The sequence below is a fragment of the Macaca fascicularis genome, chromosome 12 (assembly GCF_037993035.2).
Source record: "Macaca fascicularis isolate 582-1 chromosome 12, T2T-MFA8v1.1".
Taxonomy (NCBI): domain Eukaryota; kingdom Metazoa; phylum Chordata; class Mammalia; order Primates; family Cercopithecidae; genus Macaca; species Macaca fascicularis.
Window position 1 is genome coordinate 137,080,278 of NC_088386.1, and position 24,369 is coordinate 137,104,646.

The 24,369-nt window shown below is 47.3% G+C and overlaps 1 protein-coding gene across 3 annotated transcripts in view; it reads left to right on the forward strand.

Moving 5' to 3' along the window:
• Positions 1–24,369, forward strand: part of PPP1R7 (protein phosphatase 1 regulatory subunit 7) — a 37,437-nt gene that overhangs the window by 801 nt on the left and 12,267 nt on the right. Inside the window, exons 1-9 of one of the 3 annotated variants that reach the window (XM_015432095.4) lie at positions 32–112; positions 3,061–3,189; positions 7,355–7,410; positions 8,048–8,113; positions 8,779–8,909; positions 9,904–10,066; positions 12,298–12,414; positions 15,389–15,493; positions 18,823–18,909. In XM_015432095.4, coding sequence (XP_015287581.2) covers positions 61–112; positions 3,061–3,189; positions 7,355–7,410; positions 8,048–8,113; positions 8,779–8,909; positions 9,904–10,066; positions 12,298–12,414; positions 15,389–15,493; positions 18,823–18,909 — 906 coding nt within the window. In that variant the 5' untranslated portion in view covers positions 32–60. Of the gene's footprint in view, positions 1–31; positions 113–3,060; positions 3,190–7,354; positions 7,411–8,047; positions 8,114–8,778; positions 8,910–9,903; positions 10,067–12,297; positions 12,415–15,388; positions 15,494–18,822; positions 18,910–24,369 lie in introns of those variants that run through there. The other 2 variants (XM_065526398.2, XM_005574864.5) reach the window with 2 other exon arrangements.

Sequence of the window (24,369 nt, forward strand, 5' to 3'; positions counted from 1 at the left end):
AGCCCTGATTGGTTGATGGGTCTGAGGCGACAGATTCCGGAAAGGGGAAGAGCAGCCAACATGGCGGCGGAACGCGGCGCGGGGCAGCAACAGTCGCAGGAGATGATGGAGGGTGAGCGGCCCCTGCGGGCGGCGGCCCAAGGGCCGGGCGGGCGGGGGGAGCTGCGGGCCGGAACTGCTCCGTACCTGAGAGAAACCCCACGTCCCGCCTCCGGCCGCCGCCGCGCGGCCCCCTGACAGCTGACAGCCGGACCTGGGGGAGCGGGGGAGGCTCTGGACCTCGGGGGAGCCCCGGCCTGGGGGCGGCAGCGGCCGGGAAGGACCCAGAGCTAGGGGTAGAGCGGCGGCGCGAGGCCAGGCCGGGGGTGGGGCTGAATGGGACGCGGTGGCTCCATTCAGTCCAGTTGGAGCCTCGCCCCGAGCCTTTGAGATTGACAGGCGGGGGAGCCTCCTCGGTCAGCTGACGAGGAAACTGAGGCTCTGGGCGCTGGGATCTACCCGAGTCTGCTCCTTGGTTCGCGTGGTGAGGGTGGAGAAGGGTCTTCTCCTGAAATCGAAAGGACTGTTGGCGAAGGGGTAGCAAGGAACCAGAACATTTAGTTACACAAGGTGATACCTCTTTTCAAAGCTGTCATAGTTCCAAAAAGTCTAAATTCAACTTTCTTCCTCCTCATTCATTTTGTTAAAAACAAAACAAATTTTAAAAAATGCATACATGTATATGTTATACGTACACATGTATTTATATATAATTCTCTACATATCTGTAGGTACGGTCATACGTACATGTGCAGTATGTGTATAAACATGCGTGCACACACCCACCAACTGGGGAATCAGTTGTGTCACCAAGTGCTTAAGTGCTTTTGGGTCCCATGGTTTGGTGAGGGGTACAGCCCTCCCAGAAGAGCAGTCACTGCCTCATGTGAAAGTGGTAGGGAGGAGGAATGTGGAGCTGGGGAAGGAGGGCGGGTGCAGAAGAAAGGGCTGACATGTTCGGGAGTGGTGAGAGCTGCACAAGCAGGGCCAGCTCTGAGCTGGAGCCTGAAGAATAACTCGAAGGCACCGAGGTTGGGGATAAGGTGAGGGAAAAGAGCAAGAATCACTCAAGATGAAGAAAGCTGCGGTCAAAGGGTGTGGAGGAGAGTTTGACCAAATCATATGTGGTGGGGATGGGGGCGGTGGTGTTAAGGGTCTTGGACTTCATACCCTTGGAGTCTTTTTAAGTAAGAAGTGCCTCTTCATATCCTCCCACTCCCTCTTCAGCTGTTTCCATGTCTTGGTAAATGACAAATATAAAAGCCCGGCTTTTCTCTCTGTCGCCACTCCCACCCGTGTCCTATTAGTCAAGGAGCTCTGACTTTTACTTTTAAAAATAATCTCCAAATCTTCGATGCGTCCTCCATTCCCATTGCCAGTACCTTAACTCAGACCTTCGTCATCTCTAGGCTAGATTGATTGTCTCTGCTCCCCAGCCCATCGTCCCCAGCACACCAAAGTCATTTTCTTACATTCTGATCCACTGTCGCATGTTCCAGACCCTCTGCTGCCCTCAGGCTTCACTTTGGCCAACCTTCATTAGCTAAGCCCCTCCTAACCTCACACCACTCCTCTTCCTGGGGTTTTTGCACCAGGTTGTCATGCAATAAGAACTTTCTCTCCCTGAGCCTGGGCCACCAAGTGACCTGTGCCTGGTGGTGACTAATTTGTTAAATATCTACTGCATGTCATGCGTGTACTAACTGCTCTTGTGCCTTTTCTAATTTAACCCTGACAGCAACTCGCTGAGGCATAGGTTCTATACTAGCTCCCTTCCACAGACTAAGAGATTGAGGCTTTCAAATGGAAATGATTTGCCAAACCTGCATCTCTAGCAGCAAGCTGCAAACTCAGGAAGAGCATTCCAGAAATACTTTTGGACTCAAAGATCGGATTTGGATTTTAGAATTAGATCAGACTCTCTGGCAGTGGAGAATAGGTTAAACAAGGCAAGGCAAGTCGCAGAGAGACGAGTTAGGAGGCAGGGCAGGAGCACAGGCCACAGCTAACAAGTAACTGAGCTACCGTCATTGCGGGGGTAGGGAAGAAGAGATGGATTTGGAGGGTTTGGAGCTGGGTTTTATGAGGACTTGTTTTATACAGCAATCCTTTCTTGGGTTTTACTTTGCTAGGCTAAGCAGGAAATACAAAGCTGAAATTGAACTTTTTCCCTCAAAGAGCACATCTCTTTGTAGACAAACCATAGTCAGGAAAGAGACTATTTTCAGTGTGGTTGATAATTCCAAGTAATGTGTTAGTGCCTCATGTTTTCCAGACAGACTTCCAAAAGAGGTCATGAATAAAGTTACAAGAAAGAAACGATTTGACAACCTTACCAAAGCATTTTTGCCTGACACATTGAATTGCCTTATTCTTTAATTCAAAAAATATTTATGAACCTTTAAAAGCCTTGAGTTGCTAACATTCTGTCCAGTGTCCAGTGTGAAAGCTCATTTCACACCAATGAGCTTTCTGTGGGCGGTCAGCACTACTGGCTGTATTCTCCTTTTCCTTAGTGATCCTTCCTGCCCACAATCTGATTTGAGTTAGTCTTGATTTCTTTCAGAACGTGGGCCTGTGAACTTGGCTGGTTTTCTTAGCCAGATCAATAGTAGAGCATGGATGGAGGTATGTGGCAGAAGAGTCACAGTGGTGGTCACCCAGCCCGAAAGCGAAAGGCACTCAGGCGGTGCTTCACTACCTGGTTCCATTAGTGGATTTAATCACAAGTGATCCAAGGCTTTCAGAACACTGGGCAATTCTTCACAAGCTCCTTGAGGGCAGAAGTAGTGTGTTCCTCACCTAAGTATCCATGTGGGCTCCACACTCTGCTCCCCATTCTCCCTGCTGCCGTATGCCTCAAGTGGTGCTGGGACATGGGAGACACTCAAATGGTTATTGAACTGGATTCAACAAACATGTTTAAATGAAGTCCTTTTGACTTACAACTGAGTGTTTATTATATGTTCCTTAAAGTCCCATAAATTGGATGTGAATTCTCATTGACTTGTGTGGGTTCAGTTGACAGGCGGGTCGAGTCTGAAGAATCCGGCGATGAAGAAGGGAAGAAACACAGCAGTGGCATCGTGGCAGACCTCAGTGAACAGAGCCTGAAGGATGGGGAGGAGCGGGGGGAGGAGGACCCAGAAGGTACCAGGCCCAGCTCCCTTGGGGGACATCTGCTTTTTGGGGGATGTGGGCTGTACTGCATATGGTCTGTCCCTGGGTGTGGGTGATGTGTGGTCTGGGGAAGGACTGCCGCGCTCCTTAGGGGCCCTCAGTGGGCCAGGGCAGGTGGATGTGCTCTCTGAGGCGCTCCCTCAGCAGGCTGACTCATTGACAGCATTTGCAAAAAGGATGTGGTTTTTTTCCAATTCCACTGAAGGCAAATCCTAGCACGGATATGGGTACTAGTATGCCATCTGGGACAGAACCACGACGTTGTTGGCCGGATGTGGTGGCTCATGCCTGTAATCCCAGCACCTTGGGAGGCCGAGGTGGGCAGATCATGAGGTCAGGAGATCGAGCCCATCCTGGCCAACATGGTGAAAACCCGTCTCTACAAAAAATACAAAACTTAGCCAGGCGTGGCGGCGCGCGCCTGTAATCCCAGCTACTCAGGTGATTGAGGCAGGAGAATTGCTTGAACCCAGGAGGCGGAGGTTGCAGTGAGCCGAGAACGCACCACTGCACTCTGGCCTGGGTGACAGAGGGAGACTTCGTCTCAAAAAAAAAAAAAAAAGAACCACAACATTGTTTTATTAACCATATGTTTAGGAAGCCAGATTTGAAATAAACGTTATGGCTGACTGCTATGTTTCCGTGTCCTACCATAGCAATAGAAACCTTTAATCTCTTCAGAGAAATTATTTCTGAGTCTTGCCTTACCATTTTTATAGGCCTAAGGATTGACTTCTAAAGTGCCTAGATGTGGCTGGGCATGGTGGCTCCCGCCTGTAATCCTAGCACTTTGGGAGGCCAAGGCGGTTGGATCACTTGAGGTCAGGAGTTCAAGACCAGCCTGGCCAATATGGTGAAACCCTGTCTCTACTAAAAATACCAAAAAAAAAAAGAAAAGAAAAATTAGCCAGGCATGGTGGCGTGCACCTGTAGTCCCAGCTACTTGGGAGGCTGAGACAGGAGAATTGCTTGAACCCAGGAGGCAGAGGTTGCAGTGAGCTGAGATCACACCACTGCACTCCAGCCCAGGTGACAGAATGAGATTCCGTCTCAAAAAAAAAAAGCAAGTTTCTGAACAGTATGCGTGCACGTATGTACTTTTACCTGCTAAAGAAAGAAAACACATCAAATGGGCTGAGTCTGTCCAAACAGCAGGTTTAAGAAGGATCTATACATTTTGCATTTTCTAGATTTGTATACAGTGTATGAATAATCATGCATCCCTTATAAAAATAAAATAAATTTATAAAGAAACAAACCTAATTTTTAAAATAACATTTTGCTCTCTGTGCCAGCAAAGATGTTTGGTAACTATGGCAACCTACTTTTAAGGCAAAAGGAGATTACCACAAAAGTACCAGTTACATTTACTTTGGAACTTCGGAGCTGATATTCTGGAAGTGATGTGGGTGGAATAAAGTGCATGGGAGAGATAGATGGAAGCTTCCGTTATCGCCTGACTTAGTCACCAACAGTGGAGCGGTAGGAGCCCCCGCTATCCTCAGATGGGTGCTGCTGAGACATCGGGTGTTTGTGGAAGACTTGAGAGTTGGCAGAGCAAGCCCTGTGTGCTTTCTTTCCCTGGGTCACTAGCACAGGCTAATGATGTTGTCATCATGTTTTGTAAGTACCCAGGTGTGGTAATGTGTTACAGATGAGGAGAATGAGACTCTCTGCAGCTTGTCCAAGGGCACACGGCTAGAAGGCAGACCAGCTGGCCTGGCCTGGAAAAATCCAAGTTTTTTTCTTTGAGATGATTAGCCGATGATGAGTTTTCTGGGTATACATTTCTAGCCCTTAGAGAAGCCAAGACTTGCTCCTACCTGTGTTTGTTTAAGTCTTAAATTCAATTAAAACAAATTTAATTATGTCACCTGTTACCTTCTACCTATTTTCCCTAAATTATTTTTAAAATATGATGAATATATAATACACTCAGAAGGGCATTCTAGGCTGGAAACCTTGTTTCAGAGGTTAGCTGACATTTTGAGTGGTGAGCGGCCAGCCATGCTGGATGTATTACAAACAGGACTCCTTAAAGCCGTGTGACCATGTGTCCTGAGGAGCCTGGCACAGCCCATTTCTGCCTGCCGGCCCGGCATAACTGCGCCCTTCTGCTCTCAAAGGGTCCTGGTTTGGACCACAGGACCTGGGCACCCTGCCTTAATTGTAGTGCCTCTTCCAGTGCAACTTCCTGAGCTTATGAACTTGACACTGTCTTTTGGGGTGATTTGTATCTATCTCTTGGTTTTGCCCAGTTCCTTTTATTTAATTCTTAGGTTGGTTGGTATCCTGTACAGTTGTGGATAAACTATAGTAAACTTTTTTTTTAACTAACCACAGTTGATGGTTATAGAAAAGGCATAGTGGAAAAACTGAAGTGAATGCAGCCATGTTGGATCATTACTTTGTTAAGCTGGTCTGATGTCAAGTGCTCCTCTCAGAGGCCTCCAGGTGAGGTGAGGAGCCAGCCCTTAGCCTGTGGTCCAGGGCTGTGTGAGCTCACTCCGCTGCAGAAGCAAGTGCACGTTTGCTCTAGGAAGAGCCACAGTGAGAGCGCTGACAGCCCTGTAAGGTAGTGACAGTGACAATCCATTTACAGGAGAAAGAGCATCCTATGGGTATAATTCACAGAATCCAGACTGGGAGAAGCACTACAAGACAAGCTTGTTTTCCTACAACAGAAAACTACAAGGGGAAAAAGTTTAAGAAAAATGCTGGGCTGGGTGCAGTGTCTCGTGCCTATAATCCTAGCACTTTGGGAGGCCAAGGTGGGAGGTTCACTTGAGGCTCGGCGTTCCAGACCAGCCTGGGCAACATAGCGAGACCCTGACTGTACAAAACATGGTTTTAAAAAATTTGCCGGGCATGGTGGCTCACACCTGTAGTCGCAGCTTCCTGGGAGCCCAAGACAAGGATCACTTGAGCCCACAAGTTCAAGGCTGCAGTGAGCTATGATCACACCACTGTACTCCAGCCTGAGCAGCAGAGATCTTGTCTCTTAAAAAAAAAAAATTAATTTAAAAAAATTTTTAAAAAGAGAAATACCATCTAGTCACAATATACAGCCTTATTTGGATCATAATGCAAGTGAACTAAGGGAAGAAATGTTAAGACAGTTGAGGAAATGCGAACACTGACAATCTTTGGTGATACTGAGGAATTACTGTTAATTTTTTTAAGTGTTTTAAGGGGTGAGTGTGCGTGTTTGTGTGTCTGCATGAGTCTGTATACCACTGATGTGCATGCGTGTGTCTGTGTAGTGTGCATATGTGCCTTTGTGTCTTTGTGCATGCGTGTGTGTGTGCATCTGTGTGTGTCTTAGTCCTTTTCAGCACATATGCTGAAGTAGGTTCCAATGAAATGAAATGAGGAAGTGCTTAACAGGGTGTCTGTCGCCTCAGCAGGGAGAGCAGCTCTCTCTGCCTCCGCACAGAGGAGGCTGGCTCCGGTGTGGAGAGTCCTCGTGAAATCCAATGGGCTTCTCTGCTGGAGTGAGTTCATCAGTCTCCCCATTGAGAAGTGTGTTTAAATTATTCAGTGAGCCTCTTTGATCCTATCTGTTGAACTATGTTTTGTTTTGTTTTGCTCTTTGCAGAGGGAAGTGTTTGTAGATGCTGGGCCACCTTCCAAAGTGATAAAAGGCCCATCCTAGAGCATCTGATGTGCCCAGCACGATCTAGATTCTAATGGCCTGGTTTATTGCCACAAACAAACAGAGAAAAGCTACGTAGGAGGCAGGCTGCTGCCAGTTCTGCGGCTCTGGGAGTCACGGAAAGGCAGTAGTGCTGCCCTGCTCACCTGCACTCAGCTACTTCCTCCCCTCCTTCCCACTAACAGCTTCAAAACACATTTCCCTTCTCTGAAAGTTCAAAGGCACAGATGAATGTTTGGAGACCTTTGCCAATATCTGAATTCAGGGAATTCAGAATGCTTAAAACATCACTATTGTTGGAGCAGGGTTCACCCTTGCCACATTCTCCAGGTCCTCAGCAAACTTTCTCATTGGTTCCTCCTCAGGGTTTGAGCTGGATCTGGGCACCAAACAGCCCCAGACCTCGGCCAGAAGCAGCTCTTCACCAATGCCTCCTGTTAATGGGGTTCTGAACAAACCTCTTTTTCTAATTTTTTTCAGAAGAACATGAGCTGCCTGTGGACATGGAAACCATCAACCTGGACAGAGATGCAGAGGTAATGCTGCCTGCTCAGCCCAGCCTTGAGCATGGTGATGGACCACCTGTCAGGTTATCTTGTATGAGATTAGTAAGTTACTTCCCTAAAGAGGTTGCCTGAGCCTCCCTTGGTTGGATCAGAGTCCTGTGTTCATGTTGTTTTTCTTACCAGTGATTGTTATCCCCATGTCTATTTGACCCTTGAGGATTGTGTGGCAGATGAGATGCCTTTGACTCATACATTCTCTGGGTCTGATGATTACATTATACATGAGGGTCCCAACAGCCGCAGGCTGTGTATGACTGGCCTGGCCGCTGGGCCTCCTGAGCCCCCAGCGTGTCTCTGATGGTGATGGGATGGGGTGCATATCCTAAGAGCCTGAGCTTATGTTTTGTGCATACAGGATCTAGGGAATGAGAAAAAGATGTCATGTACCAATCATTTTAAGGGCCAGTTTTACATAAAACTAAGTCATCACTAAACCAAAGAGCCCCCGCAGCACACCTTGTCACCGACACCTGTCTGCTGCAGACCCACCTGGCACTGCCTCCCCCACTGCTGCCCACTCCCAGGCCTCCTCTGATGGCTCCTCTTCTAGGACACAGGTCTCCAGCCACTTTGCTATAGCCGAGTATACATTTCCGCTTTGTTTCAGGATGTTGATTTGAATCACTGTCGCATTGGGAAGATTGAAGGATTTGAGGTACTGAAGAAAGTGAAGGTGAGAGGGACTCTTATGAGGGGACTATGACCCATATCACCCATAGGATGTGGATAAGTCCAGAATCGAGCCATCAGTCCCAAGTTGTGGTCTTTGTCTCAGCCTGTGGGAGGCGTGGCTGCCTCCACCTTGTAGCAGGCCTTTACTGGGAGCACAGCAAGTGTGAGACAGCAGTCGAGGGACTTGAGGCACAGCCCTGGGGCTGGCTCTCCTGAGCTCAGGCGGCCAGTGACCTGTGACTCTGGCCTGCCTCAGTTCTGTGCCTGTGTTCAATTAGGCACTCAGTGAATTTTATGGTCCTCCGTGCATCTCATTTGAATTTGTTTCTCAAAATTGAGCCCACCATAGGTTCTTATGTTCTGCCAGGAAGTGGCAAACACCCATACCCCAGGCCAACGCCTCCCTCCTCAACTAGGCCTGCTTGGTGGGGGGCCTGCCTCCTGCTTCCTTTTGGGTTCCTGCCCATCCTCAGGTGTGTCGAGGAATTCTAGCTTAGTGCCCTTGCCCACCTACCTCTCAAAGGTCAGCACCTTTCTAGGAAACAGCAGGAGAATGAAGACACGTCCTTCCACCAGAAGGGCCTGTCCTGTGTCCTCCAGTACCAGCTGAGGCCTTCTCGTGGCCTCCCCCGTGCCGGTGTCAATTGTCCTTTTCCCATCCCCCAGACTCTCTGCCTCCGCCAAAATTTAATTAAATGCATTGAGAATCTGGAGGAGCTACAGAGTCTTCGAGAGCTGGATCTTTACGACAACCAGATCAAGAAGATTGAGAATCTGGAGGCGCTAACAGAGCTGGAGTGAGTCATGAGACCCACAGGAGAACAGCATGGTGGGGAGGCCACTGGGTGGGGGTGTCCAGTCTCTCCAGAGCCCCCCTCCTGCTGGCTCTTGGCCCTTGAGAGGCTGCCTCTGCCACAGGGTCCTGCCCTGCGTCTGAATCCCAAGGCTCTGCCTGCCATGTTCAGGGCTCCAGGAGGCCACGTTGGCTTCACGCATGTCTTCGGCTTCCTGGACAATCCTGACTTGCAAAGTAAACCTTTGATGGGAAGGCTGCAGTGGGGACTTCTGGAAAAGCCTCCATTCAGGGATGATACTGAGATTGGTCGAGGGGAAAGTTAATCCAGAATTTCCTCTTGCCTTTTGAATACTCTTTTTTTAAATTAAAAAAAAAAAAAAGTGACATTTATAATTTAAGGAGTCAGGTTCTACGCCAGGTGCAGTGGTGCATACCTGTAATGTCAGCGCTTTGGGAGATCAAATTAGGAGGATCACTAGCCCAGAAGTTTGAGATAGCCTGGGCAACATAACAAGACCCTGTCTACAAAAATTAAAATTAAAAAAGAAGGAGCCAGGTCCTAGTTATAACTTTACCTGGATTTCTGCCCTCTGTTGCTCATTCATTTTTGCTTGTTTTGTTTCTAATTCGGTACTTCTCAGGCCCCTTCTGTGTGCAGAGCCTGGTGCAAGGTCCTGTCATGGGCACAGGTGTGAATGTAACAGTTTCTGCCTCAAATACCATCCTGGGATCCAGGGCATCAGGAGCCTGTAGGCTGCCTCTGGCTTGCTGCGGGCTCCTGGGCAGCCTCCAAATCCCTCATGACAGCATCAGTGTGAGCCAGGCGGCAGCAGGGGCACAGACCGCACCCCCTGCCCCACCCCACCCCACCCTGCCCCGTCCCACAGTGACTGCAGTCCCCTAATGGGGTGCTACCTTTAGGGTGGTTGAATTGTGAGTTCTCTGCAACCTATGCTCATGTAATTTTTTTAAAAACCTGTTTTGGTTGTTCTCAGGATTCTAGATATTTCTTTTAATCTGCTGAGAAACATCGAAGGGGTTGACAAGTTGACACGACTGAAAAAACTCTTCTTGGTCAACAATAAAATCAGTAAAATTGAGAACTTAAGCAACTTACATCAACTACAGATGCTAGAGCTGGGATCTAACCGCATCCGGGTAGGTGCAGACAGCCCTGACTAGTATATTCAGGGAGAGGCAGCTGGCGGGTTGTGTGTGGACTCAGTGGGTGTATGTAGAATGCATAGTGAGTATGCATTTCTTAGGATGCTGTGATTTTTTTCATGAACAAGGAAATTTTTTTTTACTGATACTGGAAGTCAGTATCAGTAAGTCCTGAGTGGTCTAGCCTTTCTTCTGCACGTAGATTTCAGTTGCTCTTCATCCAAATCATGACCCTAAATCACACCATTCCCAGTTACATTCTGCCTGAGATGAACCAGCCGACCTGAACGCCTTGCTCTTGGACTTACTCGTAGTGATCTTCTCTGGCATGCTGCTTTGAGATGAAAGTTTCCCAAGCCCAGCAAAGTGGTCACTCGAAGTGATGTACATACCAGGGGCTTTAGAAAGCCTCTTGCTGCTGACACACTCCCAAAGGCAGTGCTGAGTTGGGCCTTCCTCCCTGGATGGCTTAATACTCCTGGGACACAGTCCCCAGCAGGATTAGATCTGTTCTCAGGACCCATTTGACCTTGAAAACGTGGGACAGAATGGAAATAAAAGACTTTGGAAAAGTGATCTGGTGTTCCATAGAAGCAGGATCAAGTCTTCACCAGCTGACTCATAACCACCGTCATGTGCTGAGGGGAATGCGGGAGGGCGTACCAGGAGGACTGACATTGAAGGTGGATCTGCCAGGCAGAGAGAGGGGAGGGTTCCCGTGGGCAGGCAGGAGGACTTCTGTCAGCCAGAAGAGCATTCAAGCCCCGTGCCTGGCTCCTAATCAGGGTCATGGCACAGAGCCTGTGCTTCCCCCAGCCTTGCTTAGTGGCTTTGGCAGGTGTTTCTGAGCACATCCGACCCTGCCCCATGTTCAAAATGCCCCTCTGTTTGGCTTCTGAAAGTATTACAGCATGCGATGTCTGTCCTGGGCCCTTGAGAGCTTGGACAGGATACAAACCAAGGGAGGCTGGTTTTGGCAAGAGTCTCTTGACAGTTATTGTTAGAGATCTCATGGCCACAAATAGCAAAGCAGCACATTTAAAACTAGAGAGCAGCCCAGATGTCCGCACTTTACCAAGTGTCTGACTGTGGAACTTTCTAGGGGAACAGTGGCTCATCACAAATTAATGCAGACTACAGCCGGTGAGGATGCCCCCGCCCCACCAAGTCCTGCAGTGGTGTGTGGATTAGCACACCATCTTCCAGCCTGGAGTCCCCACTTAGTTAGCAAGCACCTCATCTGGTTTTTTTGTGTCTGCTGAAATATTTAAAGAATGACTTGTTCTGAGAGAGAGTGAACTGACAGAGGAGGGAAACTGAAGTCCAATCAATAAACAGTCATTAAACATCCTGTTGTAGGCAAGTCACCATGGGGAGATGAGACAGGGCAGCGTGGTCACTGCCTCTGGAGGTTTATGGTTGAATAGAGGAGCACATGATCACAGCAAGGAAGAGTGCTGTAGGCGGGTGTGGAAACTGGGCAAGAGGGGCAGAGTGCTGTGGTGTGAGGGCCCCCCAGGAATCCTAAGTGAGGGTCCCGGGATTTCAAAGACTTAAGGTCAGAGTCCCAGACCTCACTTCTGTAGAGACTGAGGCTCTTGGGAGGCCTTTTTTTTTTTTTTTGAGACAGAGTCTCGTGCTGTTGCCCGACCTGGGAGTGCAGTGGCTCAATCTCGGCTCACTGGAAGCTCCGCCTCTCAGGTTCACGCCATTCTCCTGCCTCAGCCTCCTGAGTGGCTGGAACTACAGGCACCTGCCGCCATGTCCAGCTAATTTTTTTGTATTTTTAGTAGAGACCGGATTTCACTGTGTTAGCCAGGATGGTCTCAATCTCCTGACCTTGTGATCTGCCTGCCTTAGCCTCCCAAAGTGCTGGGATTACAGGTGTGAGCCACCACGGCCTGGCGGGAGGACATTTTAATGTGTCAGCTCACAAGTTTAGAACTGGAAGGGACTTGGGAATCTGCTAGTCCCTGGGTTCTGAGACTGTTCCTCAGCACCCCAGAAAATCTGAGGGTTGGAAGTGAGCTCAAGACAGTCTTGGACTCGCCACTCTTGTATTCTGCTTTCAAGTAGGATTTCCACCGGAAGTCTTAGCAGATACATTGCTAGCCCCACATCACAGAACTGAAGCCCTGACAGCTCTGCCCCAGTCCAGTCACCTGCTGGCTGCCTGGCACAGCCCGTCAACTGCAGTACTCATTGCTGTTCTGTCCTTTCCACAGGCAATTGAAAATATTGACACCTTAACCAACCTGGAGAGTTTGTTTTTGGGGAAAAACAAAATTACTAAACTTCAGAACCTGGATGCGCTCACCAACCTGACAGTCCTCAGTATGCAGGTACAGAGCTTCCTGAGCCGCCCGTCCCTGCAAGCCCTGGCAGGGCCAGTGCTGCTGAACACAACCTTAGTTTTTATCCTTCACAATTGGCACTTTGTTTCACTCTTAGTAAACAATTGAAACATTAGATGTCACAGACTTTATACATACTTGTGCCAAGCAAAAACTTGATTGTCTTATTTATTTATTTCACTTTTTTAGAGACAGGGTCTTTATCTGTCACTCAGGCTGCAGTGCAGTGATGCTATCATAACTCACTGCAGCCTCCAACTCCTGGGCTCAAGCCAACCTCCCACCTCAGCCTGCCAAGTTGGTAGGACTACAGGCATGCACCAGCACCTTCAGCTAATATTTTGTCGAGGGGGTGGGGCATGGAAGAGATGAGGTGTCACTGTGTTGCCTAGGCTGGTCTTGAAGTCTTGACCTTGAGTAATCTTCCTGCCTTGGCCACCCAAAATGCTGGGTTTATAAGCATGAGCCACCACTCCTGGCCTTTTTTTTTTTTTCTTTCTGGAGACAAGGTCTCACTCTGTCATCCAGGCAGGAGTGCACTGACAAGTACATTCATAGCTCACTATAACCTCACACTCCTGGGCTCAAGTAATCCTCCCTCCTCAGCCTGCCAAGTAGCTGGGACTGCAGGTACACACCACCATGCCTGGCTAATTTTTGTATTTTATGTAGAGAAGCGGTTTCCCCATGTTGCCCAGGGTGGTCTTGAACTCCTGGACTCAAGCGAACCTCCTGCCTTGGCCTCCCCAAAAATTTCATTCTTAAGTGCCATGTTTTTGATTTTTTCCACCCGCTGCCCCAGTAGCAGTCCTAGATGGTTTTTAGCCAAAGGGGACTTCTTCAGAAGGTGGAGCTTATTCTAAATTCTAAAGTGTTTGGCTCAATGGTAGAAGCAATTCCTTCCATTGCGCAGAGAATATCAACCCTATTAGACTTCTGCATTTGGGAGTTGGTAAGCACTTGAGTGTGCCTAGGCTCCTGTTTACCTTTTGTGTTGGAAGCAAATTAGCAGCATTAGACCCTTGAAGTGAGCTGGAACAAAGTGCTCTGGGGACAAGGCCCAGTGTGGTTAGTTGATCCCGTTGACTGACACTGAGGGGCATGTGAAAACCACTCTTAACCCTTGGTGAAGCAGAAGTTTGTCAGGCTTCTTTAAGAAAGTTCTTGGCCTGGTGCAGTGGCTCACACCTGTAATCCCAGCACTTTGGGAGGTCGAGGCAGTCAGATCACCTGAGCCCAGGAGTTCAAGACCAGCCTGGGCAACATAGTGAGAGCTCATCTCTGAAAAACTTAAAAATATAAAAAAGAGTTCTTAGGCCGGGTGTGGTGACTCATGCTTGTAATCCCAGCCCTTTGAGAGGCCAAGGCGGGCAGTTCATTTAAGGTCAGGAGTTCGAGACCAGCCTGGCCAACGTGGTGAAGCCTCATCTCTACTGAAAATACAAAAATTAGCCAGGCATGGTGGCAGGCACCTGTAATCCCCGCTACTCAAGAGGATGAGGCAGGAGAAGTGCTTGAATCCAGAAGGAGGGGGTTGCAATGAGCCAAGGTAGGTCCACCGCACTCCAGCCTGGCAACAAAGTGAGACTCCATCTCAAAAAAAAAAAAAAAAAAAAAAAGTTATTTGAGTTTAATGTGAGTTGTAGTATGTACTAAAAGAAAGTAGAGGCCGGGCGTGGTGGCTCATGCCTGTAATCCCAGCACTCTGGGAGGCCGAGGCAGGTGGATTACTTGAGGTCAGTAGTTCAAGACCAGCCTGGCCAACATGGTGCAAACCCCATCTCTACTAAAAATACCAAAATAAATATTAGGTGTGATGGCAGGCGCCTATACTCCCAGCTACTCAGGAGGCTGAGGCAGGAGAATTGCTTGAACCCAGGAGGCAGAGGTTGCAATAAGCCAAGATTTCACCACTGCACTCCAGACTGGGTGACAGAGCGAGAGTCCATCTCAAAAAAAAAAAAAGAAAAGAAATAGGAAATTATAATCAATTTACTTTAAAATATTCAGGAATTTTTACACTTTAAAATTATTAAATCAGGTAAACCTTCACCAAGTGTATCTTTTAACAATGAGTTCGTTTTTTGTTTGTTTGTTGTTTCTTTCTTTTTTTTTTTTTAAATGGAGTTGTGCTCTTGTTGCCCAGGCTGGAGTGCAGTGCAGTCTCGGCTTACTGCAACCTCAGCCTCCTGGGTTGAAGCGATCCTCCTGCCTCAGCCTCCCAAGGAGCTGAGATTACAGGTGTGCACCACCACACCCAGCTAATTTTTTGTATTTTTAGTAGAAACTGGTTTCACCATGTTGGCCAGGCTGGTCTCAAACTCCTGACCTCAGGTGATCCTCCTGCCTTGGCCTTCCAAAGTGCTGGGATTATGGGTGAGAGCCACTGCACCTGGCCTAACAATGAATTCTTTATATAAAAAACATGTAATTCCCATGCATGAATTTTAGCTCAGTACAGCAGGCTCAAAATTTTGATCCTCTTTTTCTCTCTACATGAGTCCCATTCTAGCATGTTTGTTTTGTTTTGTTTTGTTTTGTTTTTTGAGATGGAGTCTCACTCTGTCGCCCAGGCTGGAGTGCAGTGGCGCGATCTTGGCTCACTGCAAGCTCCACCTCCCGGGTTCACACCATTCTCCTGCCTCAGCCTCCCGAGTAGCTGGGACTACAGGCGCCGCCACCACACCCGGCTAATTTTTTGTATTTTTAGTAGAGACAGGGTTTCACCATGTTAGCCAGGATGGTCTTGACCTCCTCACCTCGTGATTCCGCCCACCTTGGCCTCCCAAAGTGCTGGAATTACAGGCATGAGCCACCGTGCCCGGCCCCATTCTAGCATGTTTTAAGTGAAATGCTCTATTCTTAGAATTCTTCAAGATAACACAAAACCTCATTTCCTAAAAGCCGTTTCATTTTGTACCCTCTGTATTGTTCTGACAGCTGTGTGCTCTCCCTCTTGCAGAGCAACCGACTGACCAAGATCGAGGGTCTGCAGAACCTGGTGAACCTGCGGGAGCTGTACCTTAGCCACAATGGCATCGAGGTCATCGAGGGCCTGGAGAACAATGTAAGACACCCACTGTCTGTCTGGGGCTGTGTGGGCGGTGGGCACCAGGCGGGCAGGCACCTGGCCAGCCAGCACACACTGGCCTCTTGGGCCAGTGTCAGGAAGATGCCCTGCCTCTGGAGGTTTATCAGAAAGACCTTCCCATCCTAAAAACTAAGGGACCCCTCCTCACACCGAAAAGCGCAGGAGCTGTGCGTGCCTGTCAGCCCTCTGCCCTGAGTGTGCCTTGAAGGGTTGACGCTTTATGTGGAATTTCAGCACAGGCTTCCATAGGCTCCCTCAGTGGGGCAGCATCCACTGCACACCCACCGTCACTGCAGGCATTTTGCAGGATTTGAAAAAAAAAACCTAACCTGCTCATAAAGGGCCCTGTATGAGGGTGACTGGCACTCCTCTAGGCCACTGACCTTCTGCCCATGGCCCCACTGGCCTCAGCCCCTACTTTCCAGCCCACAGAGATCACAGGACCAGTTCTCAGTCCGAGCCCCCTCCTCCTCTTACAGTATGAACAGCTTCCTCCTCCCCCATTCCGCACTGCCTGCTGTCTACACCTGTCCATGCTCCTCCCACCCTCCCTGGCCCTTCTCACTCAGGTGCAGGACAGCCTCACATACTGAGTGGAAGTGTGCTCACAGAGCCCCCACCCTCCTCAGCTGCCTCCAGCTCACCCTACTCTGCCCCAGTGCAGTGTTCAAGACAAATAAAAGACTTTTTCTCATTCAATTTTACTTGTTTTTTTCTGTTTTGTTAAATTGCCATCAAATATAACCAGATTGGTCTGTAAACATAGTGTTTCAATCTCATTAGGCCTTTGTGCCTCAACCCCAGGGCCTAGTTGGCATCAGTAAATTTCACCAACACCTGTATAAAATTTTGGAAAAATTCAAATTTGCCTGTGGAAAGTTTAGTCACCTTCCTTTGACTTTGCACTGAAATTAAAAGTTTATAAAACTAGCATGCAAACCAAGTGTTCACCTGTGTGGTTTAGAGACATGCCTGCAGTGGAATGGCGCTGAGGACTGTGTGGCAGGGGCTGGGGTTGGGGCTGGGCGGGGTGCGCAGCAGGGAGCGCATGCTCAAGGGAGCCCTGGTGCCCTCCTGCACCCTGGCCTCCCCAAGCCAAGGCCCCTCAGTCTCCACCAAGCGTCCACCGGGAGACAGACAATCTGCAGCACAGTTTAGATAAGCAGCCAGTCCCAGGAAAACTGGAAAGAAGTATAACTCAGAATTTTACCAGTGGAAGTGCTACACTGTGATCTTGGTTAAACACCAGATTATTCTTGGGCCTTTGAAACAAAACAGAAAAAAAAAAAAAATGCTTGTATTAAAGGTAATGACGTTATTGTAATCTTCATCGTGATCAAATGTAACAGTCTTTCCTCTGCCATTTTTTTCAACTAAAGATCAGACAAATATTTTCTCCTAAGTTTTGTTTCTTAATTTATCTGGAATTTATTTTTATGGTGGGAAATAAAGTAAATGTAGTTTTGTCCTAGATGGGAATTTAGATGACGCCCCCCAACCCAGTGTCTCATGACTCCTGTCTCGTTCTGCAGTGTCTCCTCCAGCTCAGGGCTCTCCTGTTGGTCTAGAAAATGTTTGCAGTGGTCCCTGACAGGTGTCGTTTCTGTGGCGTTGTGTCATGCCCTTTGGTGTGCCTGCTCTCCTCACCCTGTTCCGTTCTTTTTTTCTATTTCTTAAGCAGTTCTTACTAGTTTGCTTTGGATGAGTTTTCACAACATTGTCCAACTCCCCTAGAAAAACGTGAAATAGTGTTGAGTGCATACCTGGATCCCTGAACTCAGAGATGTGGGACCGGTTCTGACAGCCAGAGCCCACCACCAACTCTGCCCCTCGTGCTGAGCCTTAGTACTTGGACCTCACGAGGCTCAAATCCTGCGTGTGTTCCAGGCCACTTTCATTTTGCCAGTTTCTGGGCTTGCATACCAGATGACCATGAGCATTTCAGAACGGTGCAGAGTGTGGGGGAGAGCTGCTGTCTGCTAGAGACCAGCCCCACTGCCAGGCGATGTGTTGTTGGATTGCCCACAGTCGCGTCCTCTGCAACATTTTCCTGCAGTCCTTTTGCTCTGAACCTGCCCCACTGAGCTCCTCCCTCGCACACTGTGGAGCCTGATACTCTGTGAGCAGACCTGACCAGGGCACCAAGATGGGGTGGTTTGAAGGCACCTCCTAGGTAGCATGCCATGCATAGCCTGCTGGAGAGTGGCATCAGACTTGACACACACAGCTGGTGCCAGCTGGCACGCTGGGTGCCAAGGCAGCAAGGGTGGCATAGCCAGAGAAGCTCCCAGGCCACAGCCATAGTGCTTTCAAATTGGGCAAGCTACTGGCTGGGTACGTTTCGAGGAGATGGGGGGAAGAGCGTCTGCTTTTGAGACATTTTTTAACTTTCCCTTAAAACTTGGAAGGCTTTGGAATTGGAATACCAAAAATGCAGTAGAAAACCAAGGAAGGGACTAGGAGGGAGCAGAGCGTGAGGGCAGAGAAGGGAATGAACTTTGTCAGAGGTTCTTGGACAGCTTGTAAACATTTTCCTTTTGATGAAAAACAAAAGTATTACCCAGGCTTAGATAATGTGTATTGGAAAGTGAGTAACTGATGTGCATTTTCAGAGTAAAAGATCCTAAAAACACATTTTTGTCTCCCGGTGGGGGCACACACCCTGCAGCAGGTGCTCAGCAGGCCCAGCACCCAGTCCTCAGCACCCAGTCCTCAGCACGGGTCTTTTCTCTGCACTCATGCTCCTGGCAGCCTCTTCCGAGACAAGAGTTTAGACTTGGGATCCGAGAGTCCTGCCTTTCCCACTGCTACTATGCACGTGGGCAGATTCTTAGCCCCACTGAGCCCCAAGTTCCTCATCCCTAAATGAAAGGAGGAACTTTGTTTTGAAGATTACTTGGTCGTACATTTCCTTGTGATGAGCACTAAGTAAATGTGACTACAATTGTCAGCCTTTCTTCAGAGCGTCAGGGGGTTACTTGGTTCTTCCTGGGACCATCAGTCTCACCAGGGGCCTCAATGGACAGGGATCTGAGAGCACTGGGCTTGGAGTCTGACACAGTCTCAAATTCCAGCGATCAGGAGAGCTCAAGGAGGTAGCTGGGCAGGCTCTGATGGAAACACTGTCCCAGGGAGGGCTGCAGGAAGCAGGCAGGTCTCGTCACCCTCCATAGCATGCCCTTATCCTGTGAGGGCAGAGAGGGTAGTGCACCTGCAGCCCTAAGGTCAGCACTTGACACTGCCTGTGTGGTCATGCAAATCATGTTGGTCAGAGGTAATCCAGGAAACATTTTATTTCCTTTTAGAACAAACTCACGATGTTGGACATTGCATCAAATAGAATCAAAAAGATTGAAAATATCAGCCATCTAACAGAGCTGCAAGAATTCTGGGTAAGTTTAATATACGCTGGGGTTGATGACACTTCGACTAAACTGGTCTCACTGATTAAAATGTCGTATGAGTGAATACGAGAATCTCCTGTAAGCCTTCCTGCTGAGTGACTCCGTCCCGCCATGAGATTTGGGGTGGGCACCTTTGTAGACTTGTGTTGGGTGTTGTCTGTGCTCCTCAGAGCATGAGCCACAGATCAGCAGCCTTGACATAGCTTGTAAGAAATGCAAAATCCTGGGCCCCGCCATAGCCCAGATGCAAACTGAGTCAAAATCTTTGCTTTACAAGACTCCAGGTGATTGCAGTACACACAGAGGTTGGAGAAGCCCTGATCTAGGTATGGGTAGAACCTAAAATTGTCATTTGACCAGATGGTTTCCAAACCTCAGCAGAGAGGCAGACACATTCCCTGCAGCTATATTCCAGCACCACAAAAGGAAATGTTGGATGGGTTTCTGCAGTTAGCCATCTTGGGATTTGCCTTGTATTTGTCTCGTCACAGGTATGGTTTCAGGAGTAGCGTTGCGGTGTCAGCAGGAAGAGAAACAGAATATAATAAGTTTTTGCACTTCCTCTAAACGGGTTGGGAAATGATCCCCGAGCTGAAGTCTTCAGTGTTAGGATTCCCTTGGAGAATTCTCCTAGGGCTTATTGCCTTTCCCCTAGCATGTGGCCCCTGCAGAGATTATGGCACAGGTGTCACCCTGTGATGCTGTGAATGTAGTAGTGTCCTCAGATACATTCAGTCTAATCCAGGATTCATGCATCATGCCAGGATTAAGGCATCATTCTTCCTTGTCTCTCCTCTAGCTGTGCTGCTGACCCTGCTTATGTCCTGTGCGTTCTCCTTTCCCCATCTTAAAAGGTCATCCAAGTTTCCCTAGAACACAGATGGCCTGCTGCAAATGTTCCTTGCCCCTTATTGGTGGCACTGGGTCTTGAGTAGTGTCATGATGTGATACCAGAGCATGTCTGGGAAGATGCGAGTCAGAATTTGGCAGGTGATAAAGATGTCCCAGGCCAGGGGGAGCCTCAGTGAGTCCAGGTGGGTCTATGTGCAGCCCACCCTTGAAGGAAGGTGTGGCTGGTGGGAGGCTGGTTGGATCAGCTCATAGGGAGCTGGCAAAGAAGCCAGGGAACCACACAAAGAAACCAAACAACAGGAATAAGGAGTCCAGAGACAGAGGACCTAGGTAATAGGGAAAGGGCACCTGGCAAAAAATTAGGGAGCAGGTTTGGGAAATGAGCTGATACGGAAGCAATGTTCCTGAAGCTTACGATTCCTTCTGCATGCCCTGCCGAGGAACAGAGCATGGGGCACACAGTACTGAGACCACAGGCAGGGGCCAACCTGGGCACCACAGCTAGCAGGGAGGCAGGCAGGCTGGTGATCCATCACTAGGGGCCAGATAGTGCCTGACCCTGTGACACAGAAGAATCCTGTTCCTTAGACCACCAAAAATAGTAAAAATAAATAAATAAATAGCCAGAATTTGCACAGTGCTTTATAGTGTCCATACCTCTTTCCATTCTGATCCAATTATCACAGCAATCATGTGGATAAGATCATATTACCCCATTTTACAGGTAAAGAATTGCATTCCAGGAAGGAAAGCTGCAGACCAGGAACTCTCAAACTCAGTTCCATGCTCATATCACATTTGAGATGCACATCATTAGTCTCCAAGGCAGAAATAGAAAACCAGTCTTAAAGTTTCTTACAACCCAAATACTATGTTTGTTGATTTTTCTCCCTACTTGTTCTGATTACTGAGAGGAGAATGTTGAAACCTTCCAATTATAATTGGCAGTGGATCCATTTCTCCGTTCAGTTCTATCAGTTTTTGTTTCTTGTATTTTGAAAGTCTGTTATCAGGTGCATACATATTTAGGATTGAGGATTTCTTGATGAATTGATCCATTTATCATGTGAAATGTTCTTCTTTATTGCTGTCCTCTTTATCCTTGTCCTGGAAGTATATCTTGTCTGTTATTAACATAGCCACTTCATCTGTCTTATGATTAGCACTCTCATGGAATCTTTCTCCATCCATTTACTCTTAACCTGTGCCTTTATAATTAAAATGTGTTTTTTGTAAAAAGTATATAACTAGGTCTTGCTTTCTTGTCCAGTCTGACAATCTCTGCCTATAAGTGGTGTGTTTAGACTGCTTACATTTAATATAATTACATTTAATTACATTTTGTGAAATGGTTGAGTTTAAGTCTATCATCTTAGTATTTGTTTTTTATTTGTCTCATCTATTCTTTGTTTACTCTTTCCTGCCTACTTTTTGGAGTGAGATTTTTTTTTTTAATTTTTGGCAGTCTATTTTAACTCTATTATTGGCTTATTTGCTATACCTCTGTACTAATGTTTTCTTGTTGCTTGTTTGAAAGGAGGGTTGTTTTAGTGATTAGAATTTAAAAATTGATTTTTAATTTATCACCATCTGTATATTTTACATTTAAATATCTTATGATCCCCATGATACCTTATCTTTTAAAGAAATTTAAAAATGGCCAGGCACAGTGGCTCATGCCTGTAATTCTAGCACTTTGGGAGGCCGAGGTGGGTGGATCACCTGAGATCAGGAGTTTGAGACCAGCCTGGCCAACATGGTCTGTCTCTACTAAAAATATAAAACTTAGCTGGGCACGGTGGCACATGCTGTAGTCCCAGCCACTCAGGGGCTGAGGCAGGACCATCACTTGAACCCAGGAAGTGGAGATTGCAATGAGCCAAGATCGCGCCACTGCACTCCAGGCTGGGCAAAAAAGCAAAACTCCGTCTCAAAAAAAAAAAAAAGAAATTTAAAAACAAGAAAATTCACTTATTTTACCATTTCTGGCATTGTTGATTCTTTTGTGTGGATCTCAGTTTCCACTTGGTATTTGCCTTCCACCTGAAGAATTCTGTTTTTTTGTCGTTGTGTATTCTGCAGTAAACCAATCCTTCAGCTTTTATTTGTTTGAAAAATCTATTTAATTTGCCTGCATTTTTGAAGTTTAATATTATGGATACACAATTCTAGCTTGACAGGTTTTTTTTTTTTCCCTTTTTAAGCACATTAAATACTTTATTCCTTCATCCTCTAGTTTGCATTATTTCTCCTTTATAAAATTTTTATTCTTTTAAAAATATTTTTTAAAAATAAATAGAGATGGGGCCGGACGTGGTGGCTCACGCCTGTAATCCCAACACTTTGGAAGGCCAAGGCAGGTGGATCACCTCAGGTCAAGAGTTTGAGACCAACCTGACCAACATGGCGAAACCCTGTTTCAACTAAAAATACAAAACTTAGCTGGGTGTGGTGGCTCATGCCTGTAGTCCCAGCTACGGGGGAGGCTGAGACAGGAGAATCGCTTGAATCCAGGAGGCAGAGGTTGCCGTGAGCCAGGATCGTGCCACTGTAGTCCAACCTGGGCAACAGAGTAACACTCTGTCTCAAAAAAAAAAAAAAAAAAAAAAGGGCAGGATCTTGCCATGTTGCCCAGGCTGGTCTCGAACTCCTGGGCTCAGACAGTCCTCCTGCCTCAGCCTCTTAAAGGGCTGAGAGGACAGGTGTGATCCACCACACACGGCCCTGGTTTGCATTATTTCTAATAAGTCAGCAGTCATTTTTATCATCTTTTTTCCTCTGGCTGCTTTTTAAATGATCTTTTTAATCATTCTTACTTTGTTTTGTTTTTTGCAACTTGAATTAGAATGTGCCATGGTGTAGTTTATTTTCTTGGATGTGTTAGGGTTCACTGGATCTGTGAATTTATGGTTTTCATCAAATGTGGAAAGCTTCTGGAAATTATTTTCTCTGAAACGGTTCCTGCCCCTGCTCCCCAACCCCCGTTTCTCTCTGAAAACCCAGTTATGCATGTTCCTCTGGTGCTAGGGAGGCCCCGAGGCCATTTCCTCCACCCAGCTCCACCCCTCAGGCTTTCATCTTGCTGTGCTTGTTTGTATAATTTCTGTTGTTAAATCTTCAGATCATGATCTTTTCATCTGTAGTATCCTATCTGCTGTTAAGCCCATGTCATGAATTTTTTATTTCAGATGTTGTATTTTTCTCAACTCTAAAAGAACATTTAGCTTTTTTTTTTTTTTTTTTGGGTAGATTATTTTTCTCTCTTCATTAGATTTGTGTTTTCCTTTAAGTCCTTCCTTCTTCACGCCTTGTAATTTTTTATAAGATCTTGGGCTTTATGGTGTTCAATTGTTGAACGTCGAATTTATGGACTTTTTCTGACAGGCAATTAAGTTACAGCTTGATCCTTTTGAGGCTCGTTTTTAAGCTTTATTAGGGCACATCTAAATAGTCTACCCCGTAAGATTAATCTAGCACTGTTTTGAAGCTGTGGCCCTCCTGGGATCTCTAGTGAAAATCCTGGGTATTTAAGTTCTCTCCACTGTGGTTGGTGGGAACACAAACATGGAGCTGCTGTGGGTGAGCTCTGGGCATTCTGCAGCTCGGGACTCCCTAGTTGTTCTTCGACCAGCCTTTAGCTTTTCACGCCGCCTAGCACAGCTTCCTCTTCGGTCCAGGATTCAGGAGGACACCATGTGGATTTCTGGAGGCTTTTTCCCTACATAGCTCACTCCTATCCATACATTCCAGCTCCTTTTGCCTCCCCAAACTACAATCACCATCTCAACTCGCTGTGGCCACCAAGCTCTGCTTGGCTTCCACCTCCTTGTGGTCCTGAAAGTTCCTCCAGGCAGAAGGCCGGGATGACCACACCGCCCACCTCATTTGTTTCCTGTCTCTCAAGAATCAATGTTCTGTGTTGCTTGTTGTCCAATGTATAAAAACAATTATTTCATATATTCTATCCTATTTTCCTATTTTCTTTCTCTCTCTTTTTTTTTTTTTTTTTTTTTTTGAGACAGAGTCTCGCTCTGTCCCCCAGGCTAGAGTGCAGTAGAACTATCTCACTGCAAGCTCCACCTCCCGGGTTCACTGCCTCAGTCTCCTGACTAGCTGGGACTACAAGTGCCCACCACCATGCCCGGCTAATTTTTTGTGTATTTTAATAGAGACGGGGTTTCACCGTGTTAGCCAAGACAATCTCGATCTCCTGACCTCATGATCCGCCTGCCTCGGCCTCCCAAAGTGCTGGGATTACAGGCGTGAGCCACTGTGCCCGGCCTATTCTATCCTATTTTCTAGTAGCTTGTGACAAAGGCAGGAGCCCAGCACCAGCTATTCTATCATGGCTTGAAACAGAAGTCCTACTTATTTATTTTACTTTTGTGTCTGTCTCCCGCACTGTAGAATATAAACGTCATAAGGGCAGGAAAATTTGTGTTTGGTTTACTTTGTTTTCCCTCCCAATTTCTTTATTGTGGTAAAACATGCATAAAATAAAACTTACCAACTTAACCATGTTTAAGTGTACAGTAAGTGGTATTCAGCACATTCATAATGGTGCACAGCCATCACCACCATCCATCTCCAGGACTC